The sequence below is a fragment of the Streptopelia decaocto genome (genome assembly GCF_964273445.1).
Source record: "Streptopelia decaocto genome assembly, chromosome: 2".
In the NCBI taxonomy this organism is placed as follows: Eukaryota; Metazoa; Chordata; class Aves; order Columbiformes; family Columbidae; genus Streptopelia; species Streptopelia decaocto.
Window position 1 is genome coordinate 26,796,265 of NC_138655.1, and position 25,570 is coordinate 26,821,834.

The 25,570-nt window shown below is 38.2% G+C and overlaps 1 protein-coding gene across 1 annotated transcript; it reads left to right on the top strand.

Moving 5' to 3' along the window:
* Positions 1-16,556: 16,556 nt before the first annotated feature.
* On the top strand, positions 16,557-24,013 carry LOC309436791 (uncharacterized protein C8orf88; the record flags this gene model as incomplete). The annotated part of the gene is made up of 5 exons (XM_082046274.1): positions 16,557-16,635; positions 17,310-17,380; positions 21,400-21,484; positions 22,815-22,921; positions 23,975-24,013. The coding sequence occupies 5 exons, from the start codon at positions 16,557-16,559 to the stop codon at positions 24,011-24,013; spliced, it is 381 nt and encodes a 126-aa protein (XP_081902400.1).
* Positions 24,014-25,570: the final 1,557 nt, after the last annotated feature.

Here is a 25,570-nt window from a genome sequence, read left to right on the forward strand (position 1 = left end):
TGTATGGATTTGCTGTGCTCCTTTGCATTTTTAACCTTGAAATACTCTTTTCAGTTGTCTTGTATTTCAAAATACTGCCTGCCCTCGCATCCTGAAATGAAATAGTCTGGGGCTGCACAGAAAATCATCTGTTCTATTCATGAATCAAAGGAAGGTGTACTTTTTTCTCCTGCATTAAGCTGGATTTTATTTCCTACCTTGTGCTTCTTCTCAACACTTCTGAGCAGAAGGGAGGATGCGTGGACAAAGTAATTTATTTTTGCATGGATCAGGATAAAAGCATGATACTTGCTACAGCTTTCTTTTGCAAAGTGGACCATTGTAGTTATTTCTATAAAATACACAATGTATTGTGTCATGACTTTTCAACCACTTCTGGGGACATAAGAATCATGATATTTTAACCATGTAACAAAACTAATGGTAGAATCTGCAGGGCCTCTACCAGTGGCTGGAATAGATCAGGCTGTTTGTGGAGCCGGCTTGTTTGCAGTCATGATGTTGTGTGCTGGATGACATCTCAATCCATTAAACTTCTCTAAGTTTAAAAAAATCCTGTCCTGTGCATACTGGCCACTAGAAGAACTTTCAGCTTTTATAATCACTCATTTCTTCCATTGGCTTTTAATAGTCTTCTCATCGATGTATTATTTTTGTGTTAGATGGGAGAAGGAGCCATCCGAATTCACAGTGAAGGGCTTCTGTGCTTTCAGGTTTTATCTTTCCCCTTTCCTACTCTCCTTCCACTCCTCACCAAAGAGTTTTTATATAAACTCAGTGTTGTTGACTAGGAAACACTCCAGACCTCAAACTGTGTTTTGTTTATTAATTATGAACCAACTGATGAGTGTTTTACTGGTTTTGTTTGTAGCCCTCATACTTGTGGATATGTCGTCTTTTAAAAATAAAAAGTAGAGGGTAGTGTTTCTGAAAACTAGATTACCAGATGTTTGTCACAAGTAATGTGTTGTAGGAATCTAGAGGTTTCAGATCAGCCTGATAAGAAATTTGCCATGAAGTGCTTAGAGAAGATGCTGAAGCAACTTTGGAGCCATTAGTAGTTATTGCTGAGAAATGGATGATTAGTAAATTTGCTTTTTCCTGGTCTTTCAAACAGTGTATGTCTTTACAGAGGGGAAGCCAGGGCAGCAGCTTAGTATCCAGTGCTAGGAAATCCCTGTAACTAACTATAAGAACTTGAATAATAAATAGGTGGGTATCAGCAGAGATGGTTTGTCATGTTAGATCAATCTAACTGCCATTTCTGACAGGGCAAAAATACTGCACTGAATGCAAAATGCCCTCTAAAAATATCTGTGAAACGTCCTTCCAAGCAAAACTGAGAAACACATCAGTAAAATTATTCAAAGATAGTGATTATCAGACTGGGAGGATGTGGCAAATACATGCCAGCTATTTTGAAATATATAATACTTTCGTAAAGTAACTGTGCTGTTTACTTCATCTATTTCACTCCTAGAGGATAGAAACTGCAAGCAAGCTGAACGGCTGGTTTAAATTAACCAGTCCTGGTTTCCTACTTATTTTCCTTTTATTTGTGATTCAGTTTTGCAATGACAGGGACTGAGCCTCCCTTTCAAAAGATTTGTTGTGGAGAAGTAGATCAGTGAGTATCACAACTACTTGCAACACAAAATTCTAATAGTACCAATTAGTATACTGCATGGTGCTCAAAAGCTGAACTCTCATTGTATTAAACCCCTTTTCATACCAAAGCTTGTTTTCTTCATAATGGAGTTATAAAACGTGTGTCTCAGTAGCCATATAGATTAAAATGTCCCCATACTTCTGCCTTCCATTCCTGTAGCACAGCTCGGCAGCAGAGCTGTACTGGAGGAGACCAGGAGGGGAAAAAGCCCCCTTGAAAATAACTTTAAAAGTTTCTCTTCAAGTTTCTTTCAGTGATTTTATTGGTATGGTTGCTGTGCAGCAGGTAGAGGAACAAAAGTTCATGAAGGAGAGAGGAACTTAATCCGATTTATTTGCAAGATTTTGTTATGGTTATTTGAGCCAACAAGAAAAGAATATCCAGGCTCAGTTTCCTACAGCTTTAACCGCAAAAGGGCTTTTACTTTAGAACAATGAAGCTACTTGTTAGCCTGATTATGTAGCAACTCATCAGGTTACACTTCACCGAAAGCTGGAGACATCTACCAGGGTGGTATCCCGGTATCACTTGCCCTGCTTTTATATTCACCCATAGGCGTTCACTATGGCTGCTTTTGGAAAAAAAGGATATTGAACTAAACAGATTTTGCATCCAGACCTATATAGCTGGTTTTATGGTTCCTTTTTAACAGATTATGAGTGTGAAGTGTGTTCGGTTAAATCTTGTGAGTGAAAGTAACGGATATGACAGTATGGAATGGAAATTTCTGATCCAGATGATAAGTTGGTGTCATTGCAATGACTTAGTAAAATGATTGTCAAATGGGTTTAAGAATGCTGCCTATAAATAATGGCTAAAAGATAAAACTGGATGAGATGTGTAGGATCATAAGGACAGATGTATATTATGATTTTATCCAGTAACAGTGTATCTTGTAATGGAGAAACAACAATTTATTTCAAAATAAATGCAATACTAGCTCTTTTGCAAAGCTCAATACTAATATGTAATGACATGGTTATAGTTCCAGCTTGCTTGAATTTAAGTGTGCTTCTTACTATTTATAAAAAAAAACGAGGGAGGGACAAAGAGGCTGGGGTTAGAAAAACACCTCTGAGGGCATGCTGCTTATTTTTCTGGCAATATTTCATAGGGAAAATGATGTGGCTGATGGAATTTCAGGACTGATTGAAGTTAAACTGTATGAGAAAGAAGTTGCTATCAGGCTTAGGGGTCCAGGCCAAACAACATACAGCACTTCACAGAAAGCTCAGACTGAATTTCTAGTATTTCCAAAGCAACATCTCTAAACTTTCACTGTTACTTAATTAAGTTTCTTATCCATATATAATACATTTTTCTTGGCATACTTTCAATTTGTCTAAAAAAATAGCATAGTTGCTTAGATAGGAAGTAAGTATAGAATTTGATTTTTATATTATCTGCCTCTAACATTTTGCCTGTGTAGTATTACTGGAGTATTTTGGGTCCTCTTTATTCTTGTAATGTGATTATCATATTTTTCTTTGGATTTTTTTTTTATCTGTAACATACTACTGTGTGTATTATCTGTCAGTTTCTCAAATTAAACTTTTGAAATACTTTGAATTCTTGCCTATTTAAGGAATGCCTTTACAACATACTGAACATCATTTCCAACCATTTTGGAGAGATAAAGCACCTTGAAGAAATTAATGTTTAATAACAGGATTTCTACTGAACATCAGTTGGAAAGGTGTAACGTGTCCTGGGAAGCTCCGCGAGCTTGGAGCCCCTCGCCCTGAGCCAGCTGCCCCGAACACCCAACAGACGAGCCCATGGAGAGCAGCAGGTTTACACAAGAGTTCTCTGGCTGTATCTCACTGAAAATGCAACCACCCTAGGAGTGTTTCCTCCAGAAATCTGCGTCTGACAAACTGACATTCTCTGATTTCCACCCCCCCCAAAAAAAAAACCCCAACAAAATTACCCAGCTAACTCTTAATCAGTGTTGGAGAGGGCTGAAAGGGCCTACAGTGCTATTTGTAGGTTGTGTACCTCTCTTATTAAGGAGTGAGAAAACACTACCTTACATTCCTTTTAACATAAACGCACACTATTGTTATTTTGATGGTAAGGTCAATGAACTAGAAAGTGTGCTGTAAAAATTATTTAACTTGCCTAATGTTTTCCATTCTCTGAGCTTTAATTGTCTCATTTCTGTTTTGATGCTTATAATGTCAAATATTAACCTTTTAGATCAAAATTTTCCATCCCAGGTGGCTGTCTCAGGCATATTTTCTGTGCAGTTTCAGTTTAAATAGTACTGTTTTTCCAGGAATGAGAGCAGGGGAAAATTGTTTATTTGTTTATGCTTAAATAAAACCACACAGCCAGAAAATTCCAGCTGTCCCTGGCCCATGCTTTGGAGCAGTTTGGCAGGATCGGCTGGCATTATGTCAGGCATGTTTTCAACTCTCCTGTGAAAGGGAGCTGAAATACGGCGAAGTTTGGAGACTCCCGATCATTATCTACCTGACTTCACAGCAAAAGGATGAGGATGGATAGAACCTGGGCTATGAGCTGGTCTTCTGGAGTTACTCTTTGATATCACCACTGTCTGCATCAGTCAGTCCTGTATCAGGTAATGGGAGCTGGAAGACCCGTAGAAGCAAGAAGTGACGCTCTGAGGTGAAGAGCACACTTGTCATCCCCACAGGTCCCATCCATCAGCACTGTGCTATGTGACCAAGGGCCCTGGAGCTCCTGGCAGAAATGCCGTGAGCTTGACAGCACCCAGGGACATCCTGTGGGTCCCAGGAAAAAGGGGAGCCAGTATAAACTTTAGAGTTAAATCCACCCCCCAAGGGCCAAAATAACTAAGAAACAATAACTATTAAAACAAGGTCAATCTTAGTTTTTTGCATTTTTTAAACTATAAACAGGTAAGTGTCACTTAAAAAGTTGCTGTATTTAATGTTGTATTTAGATTGTCTAAACTGGACACTAGAAAGCTAAAGGAGCTAAGCAAAATAGTTCAAAATGCATGCACAGTACAAAACAGAACAAAAAATCAAAGCCTGCTACAAAATAGCATAGATTTTCCTCAGAGCTCTGGCTGATGAAACACTTATCACTGAAAGCATCACTGTATACCCACTGTCCTATACAGTGCTAACATGAGAACTGCCCCCAAATTAATGAATGTTATTCTCATTAGAAAAACACTAAAGTCTCATTTACATTTGCTGAAGAGAACAGATACTGTAGGTTTCCTGAAAAATCATTAGAATCTGCATTTCTATTGAAAATACTTCCAGTTTTGTTTAAAATGCCCTGTCACCAATATTGGAGGTGATACACAATAGACTTCACCGAGTGATAGATTTCCAGCAAATTAGCACATTTTGTGATTGTTAATAGTTAAAAGAAGACACAACTTTACAAATGTGTTTTTCTTTCCAAATTTGAAAACTATAACGTAGCAGCTATTACTGATAATAAAACCTCAGATGTACAAACATACTGTCATTTACTTTGCAAAGACAGAAATCATGTAGTAATAATACAGTCCTGGTATTAAAATCTGTGGCAGGAAGCCTAACGAGTGGTTTTTCCTGATTACGAAAGTAAAATTAGTGACACTAACTGTTTTCTTCATCTTTGTTTTAAAGCAAAAGCAGAAAACATAATCTGTTTGAATACATTTTTAAGCAAATTTCATTAAATCAGAACAAACCACTCTGCAGACCTTCTGTTTCAATTTAGTTTAAAACAAAAATGTAGTGCCATTGGCTTTATAAAAAAACATCTTTTTTTATTTTATAAATGCAAGCTGAAAGCTTGGGATATATCTCTTTTTGGGAGATGATAGATGAAAGCTTCCCATAGTTTGCTACCTGATGAATTATAGAAAAACTATTGTTGCCTCCTGTCATTCAGGCTTTGTCAAATGAACTATTGAATTCTCCTGTGCTTTTAGCATTAAGACAGAGCAGGTCAAGAGTGCAGAGAAGCCAATGTCATGCTTCACTGCATGTGGGAAAAGCCGTGTTTTCTGTCACATGCAGACAGGGTGGCACTGCCTGGAGTGTGACACTGCCCTTCTCTGCAGCCCGGCTCTAACACCAGCCAGGCACTAGCACAGCCAGATGAGCAAAACCTGCTAGAACTGACAGAAAAGACAGGATCACGATTCATAATCTTGTTATGCTCAAAATAGCTTATGTATTTTTAATGCAGCATTAGGTGTATTGGACCATCACTAATACTGATTTTATTTTTGAGAGTAGGCAGAGGAAGAAGAAAATGGTAACATTCACAATTTATATATTTATATTGGTGAAATTTAATTTACTTCCCTACTAGGATTATCTGCTTTTAGTTTCACAGTCATAAGCACACAGGCTGGCTGAGCTAGAAGGCTTGAATGGAATTTTCAAGTAACAGTAGATCCTAATCTTAAATAGCTTAAAGGAAAGACTTGGTCTGAGCTGATATAATGAGATATTTATGTGAGCTAACTGAATTCTGAGTTTCCTATTTCATTATTATTTATGGAATCTCTGTCATTCTTCTAAGCCTATAATATTTTCTAATTTGATGAGGAACATATGCTTTAATGAATGTAACCATTTCTTTCTCTTTAATATTCTTTGACTAGACTGATATAGCATTTTCTGTTTAGTATAACAATCTATAATATGGTTTCAGTGACGGCTATACTACTAACTTTGCTTGGATTCACGACATCAAAAGTTAGGATTTACTTATCCTGCAAAAATGTTATTGCTGATAAGAGACTGAGACCACTGGGGTCCTTGGAAGATGATTTCCAGGAGTGACATCGGACTGAACAACAAATTCCCAACCCAGGGCAGCACATGCTTAATGTTCAGGATGGGATAATGACACCCGTGTTTAACTTTCAAAACATCTACCCCTGGTTGTGGGGGGATGGAGAGCGGGTTGCAGCAGCTAACAAGCTCTTTTGTTTCTCATTGAAACTGACTTCTGAAGAGTAGGAATAGTTTTCTGCAAAGAATGGCTGAGAATACTCCCTCAGTGCTTTTGTGCCGAATTAAAAACTTTGGATTAAAAATTAGATAAATCTAAAAATGAGTTACATTTGTTGATGAAACTGCAGTTAATACATTATGAAAGAGACCACCCCAGAAAAGTTCAGGTTTCTCACAAATCTTTGTTTTAATTTGTAGTGGCAGTTAAAAGCATGAAAAGTCAAATACTTGCCTACAAACCATATTTTTTTTTTTTTTTTTATTTACAACCTTTGAGGCTTTCTTCTCTGTTCCTCTTAACTGCTATTTCTCAGGTGACTTGAGTGCACCATGTTGATACTCTCATCCTAGTTTCCACAGCAAGAGATTGCAGTTCCACACAGTGAAGCATGGAATGATGTTCTTGCTTCTATTTTCACTGTCTTCAACAGCACACACAGCAACCAGATGATCTCTGTGCTGTAGGTATATGCTGCAGACTCAGTTTTAGGACAAGACTAAGGCTCTTCTGCTGCCTCTTCCCTGTCCTGCTTTCAGAAGGATGGGGAGTGTGAACTGCAAAGAAGCTGCACAAGTTTTCCCTGGCCTTTTCCACCATTGTAAAGTCTGTTGAACATTACATGACACATTATCTGTTCTGCAGTATACACATAGGTGCAAAGCAGAAAGATAGATATGTGCTGAAGTTATACTGACTGCCGCCTTGATAGCTCATTGTTACAAGCTACTAGATATACACAACCACTTAGCACAGGGATGTCAAACTCATTTTCATCGGGGACCACATCAGCCTTGCGGTTGCCTTCAAACGGCCGAATGTGGTGAAAATGAGTTTGACACCCCTAAGAAGAACACTGAACTGACTTAAGACAGACACTAACTTAAAAGCTATAGAAATATTACTCTCTTTTGAAGTAAATTAAAATTTAAATGACAATACAAGTAGGAAACTTTATTCTGATTGCTTATAAATCAGCTATACCTCAAACCTAGAAAAACCTAAATGAGGTCAGAATTATTCCGTTCCAATATTTGGCAATTTGCATTCAGTAATTTTACAATAATAAATTCAAAGTGACAAAGCAAATCTGTTTTTCCAGGGTGCATGACAATGGATTCATTTACACAGGATTAATTTTCATTTAGGTCATTCTTACCCTCATATGTATATACACACAGCTGAACACAACAGTTTTATTATCTTGAAATCATATTTCCTACCTGGCACGTAAGCCAAAATTGTAAACAAATTTTCCCCACAGCTATGACATAAACAGATTATTATCTCAATCCAGAGAAACATGAATGCATAGTTCTAATGTATGCAAATTTTAAAATTACTACTCTTTTGCACAGCTAATGTGCTTCCTTATGTCACGTTCCAAATTTTAGTCTTTTTTTTTTTTTTTCCTGTTATGCCCTTGGTCCTAACTGCTTTATTTTACTGTATCTTTATCAGTACAGGTTGTGGTGGCATTTGCTGAATCATGCTGATTTAGTCTGTATCTAAATGTAGCAATGTCTTAGTCATAAGACTCTGTGTATTCCTGGTATTAAAATCTATAACAACAATCTCAATCAGTGTAAGAACTAAACCCAATTCCCGTGACTGAAATACTGGAAAGCAAAATTCTGCAGTCTAGTGGAGGATAAGCTGATTTCTCTTGCAGTTTCATTTCAGAGTCAGAGTCACTTCAGCATATATAAAGATTTTTAGGTCTTGTAATTCAGCTATGATAGACATATTACACGTTAGAATTCAGAGTAAAGGAGTCTATACGAATAACAGGTGAAATTCTGGCCCAAACCCAGAAATAAAAGTGCAAAACTTGCAATCAATTAATTAGGCCACAATTTCAGAATTTCAGTCTCCCAAAGCAAACTTGGCTCTTCCAGGATATTATCAACTATTAAATGTGGCTCTTTTCCTGTGCACATATAAAAATAGACAAGAAATGTATGTGGTTGGTTTGTTTATTTAATCTGTTTACTATTAAGTGTATGTGTACATACATTATAAGACTTTGTTGTTCTAGATAATGATGGATATGCATGAATTTATATTGATTAACGTAGGACCACAAATCTTTCCTAACTTCTTTTTCTTATGCTTTTGTTCATACAAAAAATAAGCAAAGAGTAGGTATCTTGATACTTCCTGATATCCTCCTTCATATACAAAGTTAGTTCATCAAGCTGTTAGCTGCAGTCTAGCAGTTTTCCTTCTCTAGGGATCAACCATCCCACAGCATCTTCTTCCAGTACCCAATGCAATCCCAGAAAAATAAAGCTCTGCATGGGACGTGTGCCATGCCCTTATATGCCAGTTCCTCCAACAGAGGCACAGTTTAGCCCACCAAAACCAAAAGGGCAACTCTGAGAAGGGTACAGCACCTGTGCTGGTGCAGGCAGTGAGAGCAGACCCAGGTACCCAGGTAAAACCCCTATGACACAACAGAGCCAACAGGTTCCATGGATGTTTCTGCCTGTTAATTCACCAGACAGTCACTTCCGGGATCCCCTTCATGAAGCAGGTGGTTTTTCAGAGCCTACAAAATAAGGTCAGTTGAAATGTCAACGTTTGGTGTCTGAGGCTATTGAGAATATTCAGTTCCTACATCCTGAATGCTCTGTTCGGTTTAGGTCCAGTAACCAACTCCCTACTGCCGTCTCTCAGGGATGAGAGATGAGCAAGGCAGTTATTCTGCAAAAACCCAAATGTTTAATTTAATGTCTTTTATGTATTTATTTATACGATTCTTTTCATTTGTCATTTGGGGTCTTTTTTGGTACTTGTATGGTGCCTTTGAGCCATGTTGTCAAGATTTTTCTCCACGTTCACAGAAAACAGAAATTTTGAAGACAAATGTTGAGAATCTGTTATAGTTAATGATCCCATAAAATTAATTTTAGATAAAAATACAAAATCCTAATCCAAGAGAGGCATGACAGTTGGGAGAAGTGAAAGAAGTTTTGTTTGTGAAGAAAATATATTTCCATACATTAATGTGTACAGTATTATATGCTGATCATATCATATTCAAACCTCTTTTTAGTTACATGTGGTAAGCACTAAATACAGCAACGGCTTCCTACTTCTAATTCAACAGTTTCTCTAGTCAGAAAGAACATGATTAATATTCTGAATTCTCCAATCCGTTGAAAGAACAGCATCACTATAGTAAATAGTTCAACTTCAGGAACAGGCAGGGGGTAATAAAGGTTTTGCATTCTTTCCCTATGCTGCCGTCACAGGACAAGTCACTAATTTAGCTGAAGTAGCCACTTTACCAACGTACAACTAAAATATTCAGCGTGCACACATATGAATTTACGCGTATATTCTTGTCTCTCAGTGTTTGTTCTGTTGACTAATAAAAGGATACAACATTGGAAATAATGCTTTTTTTTGCTTTCTGATGAAATTACTTTGAAGGTGGCTTTAGAAAAAAAAAGTACTGCTAAATAAAACACAATTACATATGCAAATAGGCTGATTATATTTGGCTGCACAACTGAATTACAAATTAGACTGAAAATGGCTTTTTAAATGTGCATCTACAAGTCTGCCCGCAGGCTGACCCAAGAGTCCTTTCATTTCAGCACAAAGCCACTATTTTGCTATTAAGTGCCATCCATTGCAAAGGTAAAATCATGTGCAATTACAATTACACGCTCATTTAGATACGCAATTGCTCATTTTTACATGTGCAATATTGATACTGTCTTCCATAAATGTTTTATGCTTTCCTGAACCATATTTAGTAAAGGAAGTAAGTGTAACTGTGTGGCTTTCTGCAATCTACAGCCTTTAGGAGCACAAGCAATATGTTTAAAAAAAAAAAAAATCTGATTAGTTTGCTAAGTAGAAAAAGCCAGTTGCTTTGGGTGTGGGTTTTTTCTATAGATACGCATTTTTCTTCCACAGCAATAAAACCTGTAATATTTATATTTTGCTATATATAATAAATCTCTCTTGGCTAGACATGTCATTAGCTTTTGAAATTAATTACTGTACATATCAAGTATCTGAGAGAACTCTAGATTATCACCAAGCAATGTAAGAACATAAACAATACCAAATGAAGTAGAAATTTCCAGTAGGGTAATTACCAGCACCAGGCAAATCGGGAGACAACTGATAAAGTAGGAAAAAACATTAGCTTATGTTTTAATTTCCGACAATCAGAAGCAGGATTCTCTCCAGGCACAGGCAAAGTTGTTGAAGAGAGCAGGTTGCTGGGATCTGCAAAATGGCCATGGTCCAGGGCTCCCTCTGCCTGCTGGACGGCTGGCCTCACTACTGCTGCTGGTATTGCCAGCTCATGGGTGGCAGCGTGTGAAGCAACAGCTATTCCTGCTGGGATGGTCAGTGCCGCAAAAAACAGCCATTACCACCCCTAATATTTCCATCTATCCAGCAGGCCCAGGAGCAACAAGCTCTCTAAAGACCTGGCACACTCCATTTGTTTCCGCTTGCCCTATTTCTGCTTCTGCCCCTTCTGCTTCCCTGACATATTAAAAGCAGCAGCCCAGTCTACAGACCCTATGAAATATCCGAGTGAGGTTTTTTGCTCTTTAACTCGTCCTTAGCATATGGATGCTACAAACCTGCAAAAATACCAGAAGGGTATGTACTTTCACATCACTGTACATGACACCATTTCTGGATGTCAACCACAAAAAGGATTGTGTTGATCCTGTGCAAATGTGGTTTGCAGCACCTGGTACTCTTCTTTCAAAAAACACAACAGCCCTGTGAAAATTGTACCTTTATCTTGGTTGCCCCATTGCCCTTCCTGTCAGTAACTGTTCTGGAGCAGCAGCAGACATTTAATATTTATGTGCACTTACATATTAATAATTGATAATTAGTGTGATTTTGCTAAGGGAAATGGTTGACATGAATAAGGGAGTAGCTGTTTTACATGATAATCTTGTGAGAATAGATGATGGGCCAGAAGAAACATGATATGTCCAAGTAGAAACTAATTCACTTGGGAGAAATTACTTCAAATGAGTCTTTAAGTGGCAGCAAGCGAGTTAGCAAGTGTGCAGGTGCACTGCATCAGTGTCTGCAAAAAGAATGTGATGGTGCACTATGCGTGAACAGTTCTGGAAACTAACTGGAAGATTATCTGTTATAAGATAAAACTATAGGAGCATGACATGTATATATCAGCTTCTGTTTCAGGGACAGTATTCAATTCTGCATACATGACTTAAGAAAAATAAAATACAGAGAATGCAGCAAAGAAGAACCACAATGCTTGGTGGAACAAAAACATCTTTATATATAACAAATCAGGATTGTAAATCTTAACATTGCATATTAACAACTGAATACCTATTATGTAAGTACTTGCTATTTCTGTAACTAAGTTGCATACTTGATCTTAGCTACCTATTATGAACGTCTGGAGTCAGAGTCAGTAGCTGCTACAAAACCAAAAAAAAAAACCCACATAAAAACCCCTCACAAGACCAACCAACCAACCATACGCCCCCCCCCCCCAACAAACAAACAACAAAACAAAAACACAACTCAAAATTTAACAAAAAAGTTAAGGAGTTTTCATTAATGCATACTGATGTAATGTAAGTATGGTGGCTACCTGCAATCTAGCAAATTAACATCAGGGAATTTTAGTCTGCTCCTCTGGGAGTTAGCGGGGCATATCCATTGTTATTTTTATTATGTGTTGTAAGAAGAAATACATTTCAACTTCCAAAACATGCAAGATGTCATCACTTATATAAACAACAAGCCAGTGGCCATTCTCTGGTCCCTTATCCACATGTAGCTGGTTGGTGCAACTGGGCAGGTTGACAAGGTCAGTTTTCTGAGTCACAAACCACACCTGACAGCTTCCCCAGGCCTGTAGATTTTTCTTTTCCTTCTGGACAAGCTTACTTGTGGAGGACCCATGGCTGTGTTCAAAAGTCACTTTTTTTCCCTAATTTCCACTGTAAGGCCCTGACAAAACATTACTATACTTTGTAGCACAGAGTAGTTCTAACGATTAATAAACTTAGTTTTCACAGGAGTGGGGAAATCTCATTAACTACCAACAAAGGTAGGGAGGAAAAGTATGTGGAGAAGTGCTTTCTCTTCAGCCAGTAAATCACCCAGATGCAAGCTGACTCCTGAAGTCAACTTTTCCTGGGCATTATAGTCATTGAGACCAGAAATCACCCTCAAGGACACTGGACCCATGCCTCAGGGAAGAGCACTGGCCGTATGTACTCTCTCATACAGACCCCAGGATTCTCCCTCAGCCAGCAGGTTTCCAACTGTTGGCGCTGGTGGTGGCCGAGCTGACCTCTGCACAAAGAGGCAACATACACTTCATTATTGAGACATACATAACCACAACCAAACACCAAAAAGCACCCTCCCCAAAAAACATAACCACAAACTACTCAGCAACCTGAAAAGGCAGAACTTTGAAGGCAAGTGTGGAAGGATCAACTAAGGCATACTGCACAAATGATACCGCCTTTAATTTGCAGTCTCAGCCCCGACACTCGAGGGAGCTGGCGGCAGCACCTCCATCTCGCCTTTCCCGCTGCCTTGGCGGGGCCGACAAAAACCACCACGCCTCGTACGGCGCCCTTGGAGCCCGCACTGCCGCCCCGGAACGCAGCCGGTGTGGGGAAGAAGCGGGGGCAGCCCCGCTGAGGGACGTTCGGCGGCGCGACCGTTAACCGGCCGGCGGCGACCGAGCCCGCGTGGCACGCGGCTGTGGCGCGAGGCGCCGCGCGCACGCCGGGCCCGCCCGCCGCTGAGGGGAGCGGCGCCGGGGAGCCCGTTGGGGAGCGGGGACGCTGCCCGGGGAGGCGGTTAGAGGTGGGCTGGGGCTGACCTGCGATCCCTCGGCCCAAAGGCAGGCGGGAGGGGCTGGCGAGCGGCGAGGTGAGGGGCCGGGAGGCGGCCCGGCCGGGTCAGGGCGTCGCGGGCTGCTCGGTAGCGGGCGGGGGCTGCGGCTCCGGTGGGGCTGAAGGAGCTTGTGTGGGTTGTGGTGGGCCCTGAGGGGCTCGAGTGAAACCCCGCTGTGCCTGTGGCAGGGGCAGAGGGTCAGTTTCTGGTTGTTCGTGGGCCTGCTGGCATCAGGGCATTTTTCACAAAAAATGTGTTAATTCTCTTTCATATGTTCAGAAAAGGGCCTCCCAAAGAACATTTCTGATGTATCCTTGTAAGCTGTCTGCTGTGAATGTCCAGCTTGTTAAGATACTCAAAGTCATACAGAAATCCTGCCGGGCCTGGTTGCCACAGCAGAGGGCTGGCTGCTGGTGTCAGGTCACTCACTGGAGGCACTCCGAGAGGCAACTTGGGCTTTGTAAAGGGGAGGTCTGGGGGTGCAGGAGGTGCCCCCGCAGCAGTCGTCTCTCCTGGAAGCATTTAGTTTCTTGGCTATTAAAACTAATATTTTTTTACTTTTCTTGATATTAGTCAGCTAGAACACTGTATTAATCCAGAAGGTCGGGCTGGAAAACTTCTTGAGATCTTTTCTAGCCTCTTCCTTCAAATTAAAGGAGGAAATAGAGCTGTTACAACACTATACTGGACTTTACCTGTGCCCAAACTTGCCTCTTGTATTCTCTCTTTGGCATTCTTTGAGAATATATGTGGTTTCTTAGGCATCTTCCTCATGGAAATTAAGGGAGGGGGCAGTAAAATGTGTTGTCACCGCAAGTTACCTTGTTTTCATTGACAGAAGGCTTTAAAAAGTACAGGTGTGCTGCGTTCTAGAAGCTAGCCAGCCTCTTAAACAGGTTTTCCTGTTTTTAAAAATAGTATGTGCCTATCATTTGCAATCAGGGTATGACGGAAAACTTGCCTTTTTTTAATCTTCAGATGCAAGTAACATTACTGTACTCCTTTATGCAGAAATTTAGTATGTAGTATAAAGATGGTTTAAACAAACATTCCTCATCTGGATATAGTGAAATATGTTGTCTATGTCAGTAATCCCAGTTCATTCATCTGCAGGAATTCTTCTTGTTGCTTTTCACTACAGCTTTCAAGGTATTTTAAGTTGAGAAGGTAGGAAAAACAGGGAATCAAACCACAACGTTTTCCCTACATTTAGCTCAACTGTTCTAATTCAGACAGTAATCATTTAACAATTGGTTTCTATGTTGGAAAACTGTTACTTGAATATAGTAAAAGTTCAGTGTTCAAGTTCAGAATATTATAATGTAGTAAATAGATTATTTTTTTTTCCATAATGCAAAGTGGGAAGTGATACTGGATCATATTTTAAATATCCTAACTTCTCTTTTCTTGTTCCATACTGGAACTGGATAAACTCTTGAAGTCATAAAGTTTCCTTTGAATATTTTTTGTTGCAACAGTTCTTACCTTGTCTTGTAAAGTCTCTTAGAGAAAATTGAATTTCAGTACTATTGTTATTGTGCCAGTTGTTTTTTCTGCTATTCTTTTTCTTTAAAAGAAGCTGCAATTCCTTCAAATCATGAAATCTTCCAGTTGACAAAGGAGATACGTTTGGGAAGGAGAAGAATTAAGATATAGATGTCACAAATTAAGATATTACAACTGTTGGTTTACTTATAGTGGGAGATCTGTCAGCCCAGCACCACTGTAGCAGTTTTTGGTGCTTCTATAGGAGCCTGAGTGGGAAGATGCAAAACTGTATTCACTTAAGTAGATATTAAAAAACAATTATGCAAGCTTATGTAGGTATATATAAGGAAATGCTGTGCAGCCAGCAGACTGCAAAGGATGCACTGATGTTAATTAATTAAAACCTTGTTGAATTAAATTAACTCTTAGAAAGTAGTTGGACAGGCTGGAGAGTTGGGGGGAAATTTAATGAAATATAACAAGGGCAAGTGTAGAGTCTTGCATCTGGGCAGGAACAACCCCAGGTTCCAGTGTAAGTTGGGGAATGAACTATTAGAGAGCAGTGTAGGGGAAAAGGACCTGGGGGTCCTGGTGGACAACAAGGATGGCCATGAACCAGCACTGTGCCCATGTGGCCAGGAAGGCCAATGGCATCCTGGGGTGTATTAGAAGGGGGCTGGTTAGTAGGTCAAGAGAGGTTCTCCTTCCCCTCTACTCTGCCCTGGTGAGACCCCATCTGGAATATTGTGTCCAGTTCTGGGCCCCTCAGTTCAAGGAGGACAGGGAACTGCTGGAGAGAGGCCAGTGCAGAGCCACAAAGATGATTAAGGGAGTGGAGCATCTTCCTTATGAGGAAAGGCTGAGGGGGCTGGGTCTCTTTAGTTTGGAGGAGACTGAGGGGTGACCTCATTAATGTTTATAAATATGTATACCGTGAGTGTCACGAGCATGGAGCAGGCTCTTCTCGGTGACAACCAATGATACGACAAGGGGCAGTGGGTATAAACTGGAACACAGGAGATTCCACTTAAATATGAGGAGAAACTTCTTCACAGTGAGGGTGAAAGAACACTGGAACAGGCTGCCCAGGGAGGTTGTGGAGTCTTCTCTGGAGACATTCAAAACTTGCAGGGATGCCGTCCTGTGTAGCCTCATCTAGGTGTTCCTGCTCCAGCAGGGGCATTGGATGAGGTGGTCTTTCGAGGTCCCTTCCAATCCCTGACATTCTGTAATTCTATGATTCATTTCCATCACGTCCCCATCTCCTTTCTCCAAGTGTACAGATATGCATAAAGGAAAAAAAATATTTTTCAGTGGACATGTCTGATTCTGTCTTGATGCAGATTTTAGCCAGCATATTCTGTCACCTAACAAAACTTGTGTGTTAGGCCTATCTTCTTTTTCCTCCTCAGATACTAAAAAACAGTTATTTCTTCTTGTCAAATGCAACTAATGAGTTGCTAGGCTTGCGCATAGAATGCTCTGCTCACTTAATATCCGTATGTGAAACTGAATGGTGTGTATTGATTTCTGCTGCTTTTTTAAAGTGTGATGCTACAAAATGTTAAAGGAACCTAAAAAGTTAATTGGTAAATCCCTTCAGCCAGCACGACCTGTGCATCATCTGTCTCCTAAACAAGGTGAGTAGCATGGATAACATACAGTTTGCTTTGCCATGCTTCAGTTGATCTTACTACACATCTCTGTGCTAAAATCTGATAGTTAGTTAGTGGGTTAGTTGGTGTCTGCTACTGAAAACATAAAATAGACATAGTTTGACAGATTATTAAGCTTTATTGCAAGTTTATTAAGCTTTGGTGATTAATAAGCTTTAAGATTATTAAGCAAGATTGTTAAGCTTTATTGCAGTAAAATATGTTGCACCGTACCGTTCTTATCTTGACTTCATACAAATTTTAAACAAACAAAAAGCCTAAGAAGTCATGTGGTATTTATGTCAGGTGTGTATATTTTGGTTTTGTTTTTAAATCTTCGTATGCCTTCTAGATATTGAAGTATTACCACTCTTGTTGTTAAGTTAGAAATTCTTGTTGGTCAGAGAAACTGTGACAGCAGTGATGATGTGGACACAAGTTAAGTGACATGCTAAAATTTTTCTTGTTTAAAATTCATGGAAGAAATGGAAAAATGGTGCTACGATGATTTAGAGCTTTTCAGTTGTGAATAAATGCCCATACAATCTATTTGCAGTTGGATTTCAGTAATGTTCTTGTGACAAGTATCAAAAAATAAAAATGTGGAGTCTATTTAAAATATTTTTCTTAATGTTTTCTCTTATTTTCACTGGCATCAGCCATTCCGTTAAACTTTGAGACTGAATTACCTAGCAACAGTGAAGTATGTTTGCAGCGTAAGGTTGACTGGGTGAGTACTGAGTAAACAGTAGATGACAAAAGTTGATGAAGTGTGTTCTAGAGTGCTATAAATTGGAGGTCAGCTGATCTCTTATGTTACCAAGGGAAAAGTTAACTGTATTTCCAGCGGGGAGTCCTTGAATCTGTACACTATAAACCAGCAATGTTAGAAGTGTTAAGTATGAGTTTCAGGAATGCCTTTCCCTGATATTTGCATGCACTAGTAGCTGAAAAATACATATAATGAATTACTTATTTATGAGTCTTATGAAAGTCTGTGTGACGTTTCTTTAGTCTTGATTGAATTTAAGACAGCTATTTTAAACTTAAAGTACACATATTCAGTCTTTGCTTATTATATGTAAAGAATAACATTAGATTTTTTTTTTCTTTCTCAGGTAGCACATGAATTCATTTGAGGCAGCAAACTTGACAAAACTAGATTCTTAAACAGTACCAGTGCATTCTGTAGTTCTCTTTCATTGACTCTGCTGGACTGAACAATAAATAGACCTTAGCATCCCCAAAAAACAGAAACACACTAGTGTTTTATTGCCAGAAATACTTGGTTTTAGACATGGTACAGTGTGTGTTTCAAACTTGAAACTGGTTGTAGCTGTTGAATGAAGTTTGTGGTGTTCCAAGTGGAATGTTTAATGTTTTGTAGTCTGAATTTGATTTTTCTGTTGGTACTGATTTGAATGTACTTCAGACCGTATTGGAAGTTTTTTATTTTGTTGTCATTGTTGGTCTAATAATCCCATAGTTCTTATTGTATGAAGCTTCTGGAAGCTATCTTTGACTTTTTTAAAAATCAAGATGTTGACCACCTATTCTTGATCACACATAGAGAAATCAACAGTTAGACTTGTCTGTTGAACAAGGTGTCTAGAAGAACAAACTATTCCCTTTTAGAACAGGTCGGTGGTCAGTAATGCTGTGGTACTCAGTTTTGTCTATATTAGGCTACATGTAGCTAGATACTGCATTTCTTTGAGGTTAGTGTATATATATAAATATATATATTTTTTTATTTTTTTTTCCTTTGGCATAGGATACTGAGAAAGTTTTTTGATGGTTTTGAGTATCAGCTGTTTCATGGGTACCTGCAAATACCAGCTCATTAGGACTCTGTGAACTTGTTGATTTCACTTGATGGGCAGCATTGGCTTGGAGGCTGGCATAGCAAATTCACAGAACATTTTTCTAAGCAAGAACATTCAGTAGCTAGCTCTGAAGATACAGAGACCTGAATCTGATGATACGAAGTTTTATATTATCACTTTTTAATGAATCTTTCCCAATATTCTGTGTGTTTAAAAAAGCATTAGTGACAATCTGAGGAACCTGTGCTTTGTTATCCATTTGCTTTTTGGCTCCTGATTTGGCTCCCCATTCTTTGAAGAACAGGTTCTTGAAGCACAATATATTATTCTAAATTGTAATTGTATTTTAGGTGATGTAAATCTTATTGCCTTTTTGGCAAGACAGTAAGAGTGCTCTGTATATACAAGCATAAAACTTTAATTATCCTCATCCCCTTTTCTTCCTCCTCCTTTTACAGAAATAGGAAGATAAATTATCACAGCAATAAACACTCTAAGATGAAAACAGGAACAACTGTTGAAATAACACTTAGTATTGCTAAAGGAAAACCAACTTGTTAGAATTTTTATACCACTCATGGTCTTATGTAGCAGTGGTCTATTAAAGATACAATAAATATTCAAGTTTATATAAGTTATGATACAGGAAATACAGGTTACTTTTTGGAAAGCTTGGTGAATGGTGAAGATTTTAAAAAGTAAAGCAAATTGTGTTTGCCACTAACTTATAAATAGATTTTAAAAAACAAAATAGGCTTTAGAAATGGAGAAAAAAAAAGCCAACTCTGACAAACCAGGTTCTTAAAGCAGTGAAAGAACTGAAGAAGGATCTGGCAACCGAATTCTCTGAACAGCTTTACTCTGCGATATTTAGTATGCATGCTTAAAGCTGATTACACTTCTTCCAGGGAAAAAGAATCATCATTATGGCACATCAAGAGTGCTGGTCAGTGTTAGATTCAACTCTGAGTAATCTAAAGAACTGTAAGACTACTGTCTGAGGAACTTAGAGTGTGAAACTTGTAGTCTTAAGTCTTAGAGGAAGTGCAAAAGAGCTACTGTTAATAATGAACACAGTGGTAGTGCTCGTATCTAAGACATTAGCATGTATTCTAGGGAATTTCCATGAAACTGGTGTTCAGAGTGAAAGTGCCTGAATACTCACTGTGCCCTAGCTGGATAATTTAAAGCAGAGAATAATTTTTACTCCTTTATGGTATACAAAGAATTTTCAGAAGATCTGGAGAGTGTTGAGTCCACTACCTCAGATCTATTTGAGGTAGAGGGACTTGTAAAGTCTCCATTAGTCATTATGAGTTTTCATTTATTACTTCTTATCTACGATTTAAAAATAATGTTGAGCTTCAGAAATACATGCACTGCTCTAGGGATATTCTTTGTGGATAGATTCCCTCTTTGTGAATGGATTTCAGATAGAAACATGTATGAGTATTGTGGTGATACTCAGATGTCACATTTTGGACTTAAAACCAAGGATAATAGAACTGTTGGTATTGTAAAGCAGTTGGCAGGATGATGTGATGGGAGATGGTGCAGAAAGAAGTGTTAAAAGTATTGTGATGATATTGTCTGGCACATTGCTGTAAATTCTGCTTTATCATGCATGTCTTACTTGTGGATTTGAGAATCTGTTAAATCCTTGTTTGTACTTGGAAAGAGCCTTTGAAGAGCCAAGACTTGTGAAGACTAGTTGAACATCACAAAGCAGTTAGAATTAGCAGTGTGGCTGGTAACTTCATTCTCTGAAATACCTAGATTTTTCAGAGTTTTTTCCCCAGAAGTTGTAGACAAATCAGGAAAAGATAACTAAATTTCAACCACAGAAAATAGCAGTGCAAGCAGGGTGGATAAGATGCTATTCATAATAGCATAATAGCATGGTCTTAGCAGACCATGAAAGCTGGTGCTGCAGTTACAACACAAAGTGTAAACTGCCATCTCTGTCTGCTTTTGAAAAATGCTTCCCAAAATTTTCAGTTCTTCCTACTCTTCTCCACCCCCAAATCTGCCTCAGAATGAGGTTAAAATTCTTTAGCGAAACCTGTGGAGCCTTTTGGGAGCCAAGACAAATTGTTGAGAGTAAACTGTTTTCCTCCTTTCTAAAACACTCACTACAGGGCTTTGGCAGCTGAAGGGAACTTGGCATTATACTGTAGATGTTGGATATTGATGCTTATGAAACCTTTTGCTAGGTGAGAGAATCCAAATCTCTCTTTTAGTTTTAAGGAGAGTCCTTCCTGCTTTTATTACTCCCCAGGGTAGCAGCTTCTCCCTGTGTTCTCAGCGAGATAAGAGAAAAGGAGGAGGTAATTGTGTTCTTTTAAAAAACTAGCAGTAGCACTGTAAAATTTTTTCTAAAAGATTGCTGTCTCAAATGTCCTTACCTATACTGCTTTGAAGGCCATTTAATTCCTTTATTGTATGTAATCAAGAGTATCAAGAGTAACAAACATTCTACAGGGTCAAATTAAACTTCTCAGGCATTTTAAATTACTACTATTCCTATTTTCAGTTTTCTGCAGTTATTTTTCAGGTCCTTCATCTTTCTAGTTAGAGATGCATCAACTGTTATAAATAGATACAGTTCTGACTACAGTTAAATTTGTGCAAGACTTTCTTTTCAAACTGTTGTTATACTGTAAAGAAGATGGTGATTCACTTGCAAGGAGTAGAAAAAATGAACAGATGTTTGTTTGGGGTTTTTTTTGTGCACACATAGTATTAATTGTCCAAAATCTTGGTAATGGGAGAAGGCAAAATTGAGTACTGAAACTGTTACAACTGTTATTTTTAACTAAGAAACATACATCCTTGTTTTAATAAGTTTAAAGGAAACAAGTTTCATAACTTAATTTTGTAAAATGTATCACAAAAATATTTTAACTCTTCCCTCATATTTTAGTTATCTGAAATGACTGAAGTGAAGATCTTAACTCAAACTATGATGCCCTGTCAACCAAACCAGCATGAATCAGAAGCAAAAAAAGGTAAAATAGTGCATGAGTGTCTGTGTCAGAATTGTATTTTCTGGATGGAGGACAGTTGAACTTTGAAGAGATGTGTGCTGCATGTTATTTTTTCTGGTTAGCCAGTGCTTTGAGAGTTTGGATTCCTTCTGTACCTCAATTTGAGAGCAATATGAAATTTTCCTGTTCTTCACAGACTCTAGAGAAAATGTAGAACCTGGCCATAGGTGAGGTGGGAAACCCTCACTGGTAGACTTGCTTGCATATAATGGTGTACCAGTCTTAAAAAAAGGACCAACAAAACCCAAGAAAAAACAAACCCCAAGCATGAAAAAAATTTCTTCACGCAAAATCCCAGTTTTGTGTAAATTGCTTCTGTGTATAGAAGTACAGGTCTGAGTTGTGTCCTTTAGCCTGTTGCAGGGGCATACAATCTTTAAGACTACTGTATGCACTCAATTTAAGAATTTAGTAGTTGGCTTCCTTTTCCTACTCTTACTACAGTACTTCTGAAAAATGTGTATTCTGATGGTTAGAAATCACTTAATTTCTTTTATGATTAGTCCTGGACAGTTTGTTCTTGTGTAAACACTGTCCTTAAGGTTTGCCCTACGTGCTTTTCTTTCTGTAGTGCCTGTCACTCAACACCCATAGAGCATAGTAGTGTTTCTGTCATGGTTTGGTAGCTTAGAATGGAATCATTGAATAGTTTGGGTTGGAAGGGTCCTTCAAAGGTCCAACTCCCCTGCAGTGAGCAGGGACATCTTCAACTAGATCATGTTACTCAGAGCCCTGTCCAGCCTGAACCTTTGAACCTTCACAACTACTTGATTGGTATTAATCTGTTTGCAACTTTACATGCAGGAGATCTGATAATTGCTTTTACCTGTTGAAAGGCATCAACTTAATAGCTCCAAGAAAAAAGACAGTTGGCTTTTGTTATTCATCCTGTAGAAACATGTGCCACTTTGGCGTGAGTTATAAATAGATTTTCTTCTAGGCTTTCAAGACTAGTTTGTGGTGTTCCTGTTAATTAGAATAAGATACAGAGTCTGTCTTTCATGTAAGGTTGGACTCTAACTTTTTGTCTTCTTTTGTATTAAAACAACAAACGCTAATGAGCTTGGAATAGTCCTCAGTATTTACTAAGTCAATTTGATAAAGTGAAATGCTCTGTAATTTACTACAAATTGTCCTGATGGAAGGGCAGACTGCTGGTTTTGGTATTGATTTTTTGTATTCCACATGCAGCATTTTTACCCTTCTATAAGAAATGAAATCAGTTCTCTGAATTTCCAACCTTGATACCTTAAACAGCAGTGCTGAACTTAGTAATTTTATATGTTCACAGAAAGGATCAAATACAGCAGAGACTTCCTTCTGAAACTTTCAAGTGTTTCTCTCTCTCAGAAGAAGCCAGAGTTTCTTCCTGATCATCCAATTGTACTTGAAAAGCCAGTAAGTGCATTTTTCATCTTAAGTGGAGCTATAAAAACATAATGGAGCTTTTGACAACCCATTTGATAGGAAACCTTCTTCTTCAGACTAGCCTGCCAAATTGATAAAACCTTCAAAAGATAGATTGCAGTTCAACTTTGTTACTTTTGTACATAGCTTTCCCAGTCAGTATTTGTCATTTTACCATGGCAAGTACTATACAAAGGAAAAAAGTTTTTTCTTTGTTTTCAGGAAGAAAATCAGGTGTATTTCCAAATCTAAAGTCAGTATGAAATCATATTAAAGCTTTTTACTATGAAACCACAGTACTTAGCTTTGGTGTTCTATGTGATTTCCATCTCTGTCTTTTCAAAATATTAGAGAACAATAATGATAAATTCCTAGCTTGGTGAAAGTCTGATGCCAGTGTTTAAGTTGTCCATTCATCAGTGTCCACTACAAAACTATTAATGAGCTGAATGCAGTTTGTGTTATCATTATCTCTGGTCTGTGTTGTTGGTAGAAATGAATAGAAATTAATGGTGAATGTGAAGGAGTGCCACTTTAACCTTTGAGATTAAATACTCAAATACTTTGTATGTTAAGAGAAAAAAGCTAAGGGTTTGCCTTCCACACACCAAGTGTGGAAAAATGTTATTGGGTAGAAACATTATAATATCTAATCAAGGCTACTTACTAGGCTGCTTTTGAAGCCATTGGGGTTTAGTTCTTCTAGAAATAGGATTCCTATCCTGGAGAAGTATGTCCAGATGACTACTGTGTTGGCTAAAATTTGAGGCAGTTTTAAACTTTTAAAAATTTACATTTAGAAGAACAAATTTGAAGTAGTGTATTACAGTAATCAGTTTTCCCAGATCTTACTTTTTAAATCTTTCTGTTACATTTGTTCTCAATATGAAAGCTTCACTTTTTTGAAAATCTGCCTGTAGACAGGGAAGTTTCAACTCTTAAATTTCTTATTCCGTCCTCGCCCCTCCCCACCTTCCTGTAGCTTGAGTTTCTAAGGGAGGCACATTTGGTCACATATACACTTTCACATGGTTATGTTCATAGGCAAAGGAGGAATCCTGCAGAAATGGAATTGGTGGATGAATGAACTCTAAAATGGCTCAACACATGGCTAAATTGCAAATAATTTGAGTAGAGGGAAACAAGGATAGTAGAAACTGCTGCAAGCCAAGATGGGTTGCATGTATTTTAAAAGTTTGTTTTGGGGCTGGAGGATCTGTGTCTGCAGGATGTGTATCCAGTTATATATAGTCTTGTCTTTAGAATAAGAGTATCTCACTGTTTGTGATGCCTGCTCTTAAAATCTTTCCCTTGCTTTGTGTTAGTCATATGTATGTGAGCCCCCACCTGCATATGCTAATTTGTCATACAGATAAAAAAGCAGTGAGTTTTTTGATTTTATTCAGCTGCAAAAGGGGATGAGCAAATTACAAACCCTTAATAGTCAGGATGTTGTATTAGAATAACAGTGCGTCACCTAGCTATCATTATCGGTGTCATAAGCACAAAGTACAAATGGTTGAGTAGGAAGCTAAAGGATGTTCACATTAAAAGAAAGCAAAAGCTGGTGAATTTGCTGTGTGATCTTGGAGAAGGTATTGAAAAGGATATTGCATGTAGACTGGTCTCATAAATAAATAAAGGTGATATTAGCTTACCAGTCATATTCAGAAGTTAGTTCCACGTTTTAAGTATGAGACTTGGTCAGTGATAGTCTGTATTTTTTTTTTTCTGATTTGACTAGAATAAAGGTTTTGCTGTTAATATAGTATAAAACTATCCACTGTTATGCTCTAGTGTCGAATTTTAGTATAGGCATTGAATTTTCAGTATTTTAGGAGTTTGGAGGAGTATTCACATGAATTAAACATATAAGTTCTTCGGACTGTCTTAAGATGTATTTTGTAAGTCAGCATGGATATACCAGCTTGCTTTTCAATAAGTAGTTTCCTTATTGGCAAGGAGGAGGAAAAAATTACTGGTATTTCCACAAATGTTATAAGAGCTCAGTTAAAGTAGAAACCTTGTTAGAAATCCCTTTGCCATATACTGAAAAAAATATTTTATTTGTGGGACATTGAACCCTACCCAGCAATTCACTTTCTATAAAAAGATTGAAGCACTCAAAGATGTTAAGTTTTTCTGTATGGGAATATAAATATAGGAACCTGTGAATAGAACAGAAGCTGAGTCTTACCCAGGAATGCCTTAGACTTGACTTGGCCTGTCAACTAATGGATCTTACTTTCAGGTCTCATATATTAGTGTGAAAAATACATGTTGAATGTCAAGAATGAGCAGTGACAAAACACATTTCAGAATTAGAAGAAAAAAACCCCAATAACTACAAACATTTTTATGGGACAAAGACCTGTATTATTTCCTCTTCTGAGTTAGCTGCATTTCTTGGAAAGCATTACTAGTGAGACTTTTGTGAAATACAGGACTAATTAGTCAATATGAAAGTAGGAGAGTCCTCTGTTCAGAATGTCGGGCTCATTGGCGTATAGCTCCTCTTAAAACAGTGACACTGAATAAGCAATTTTTCTGTCCAGGAGAGGGTTTATCTCAAATGAGAATAGTCTGAGCCCAATATCCCATAAAAAGATTGAGCCTGGAATGGATTTTTCTTAATACTTC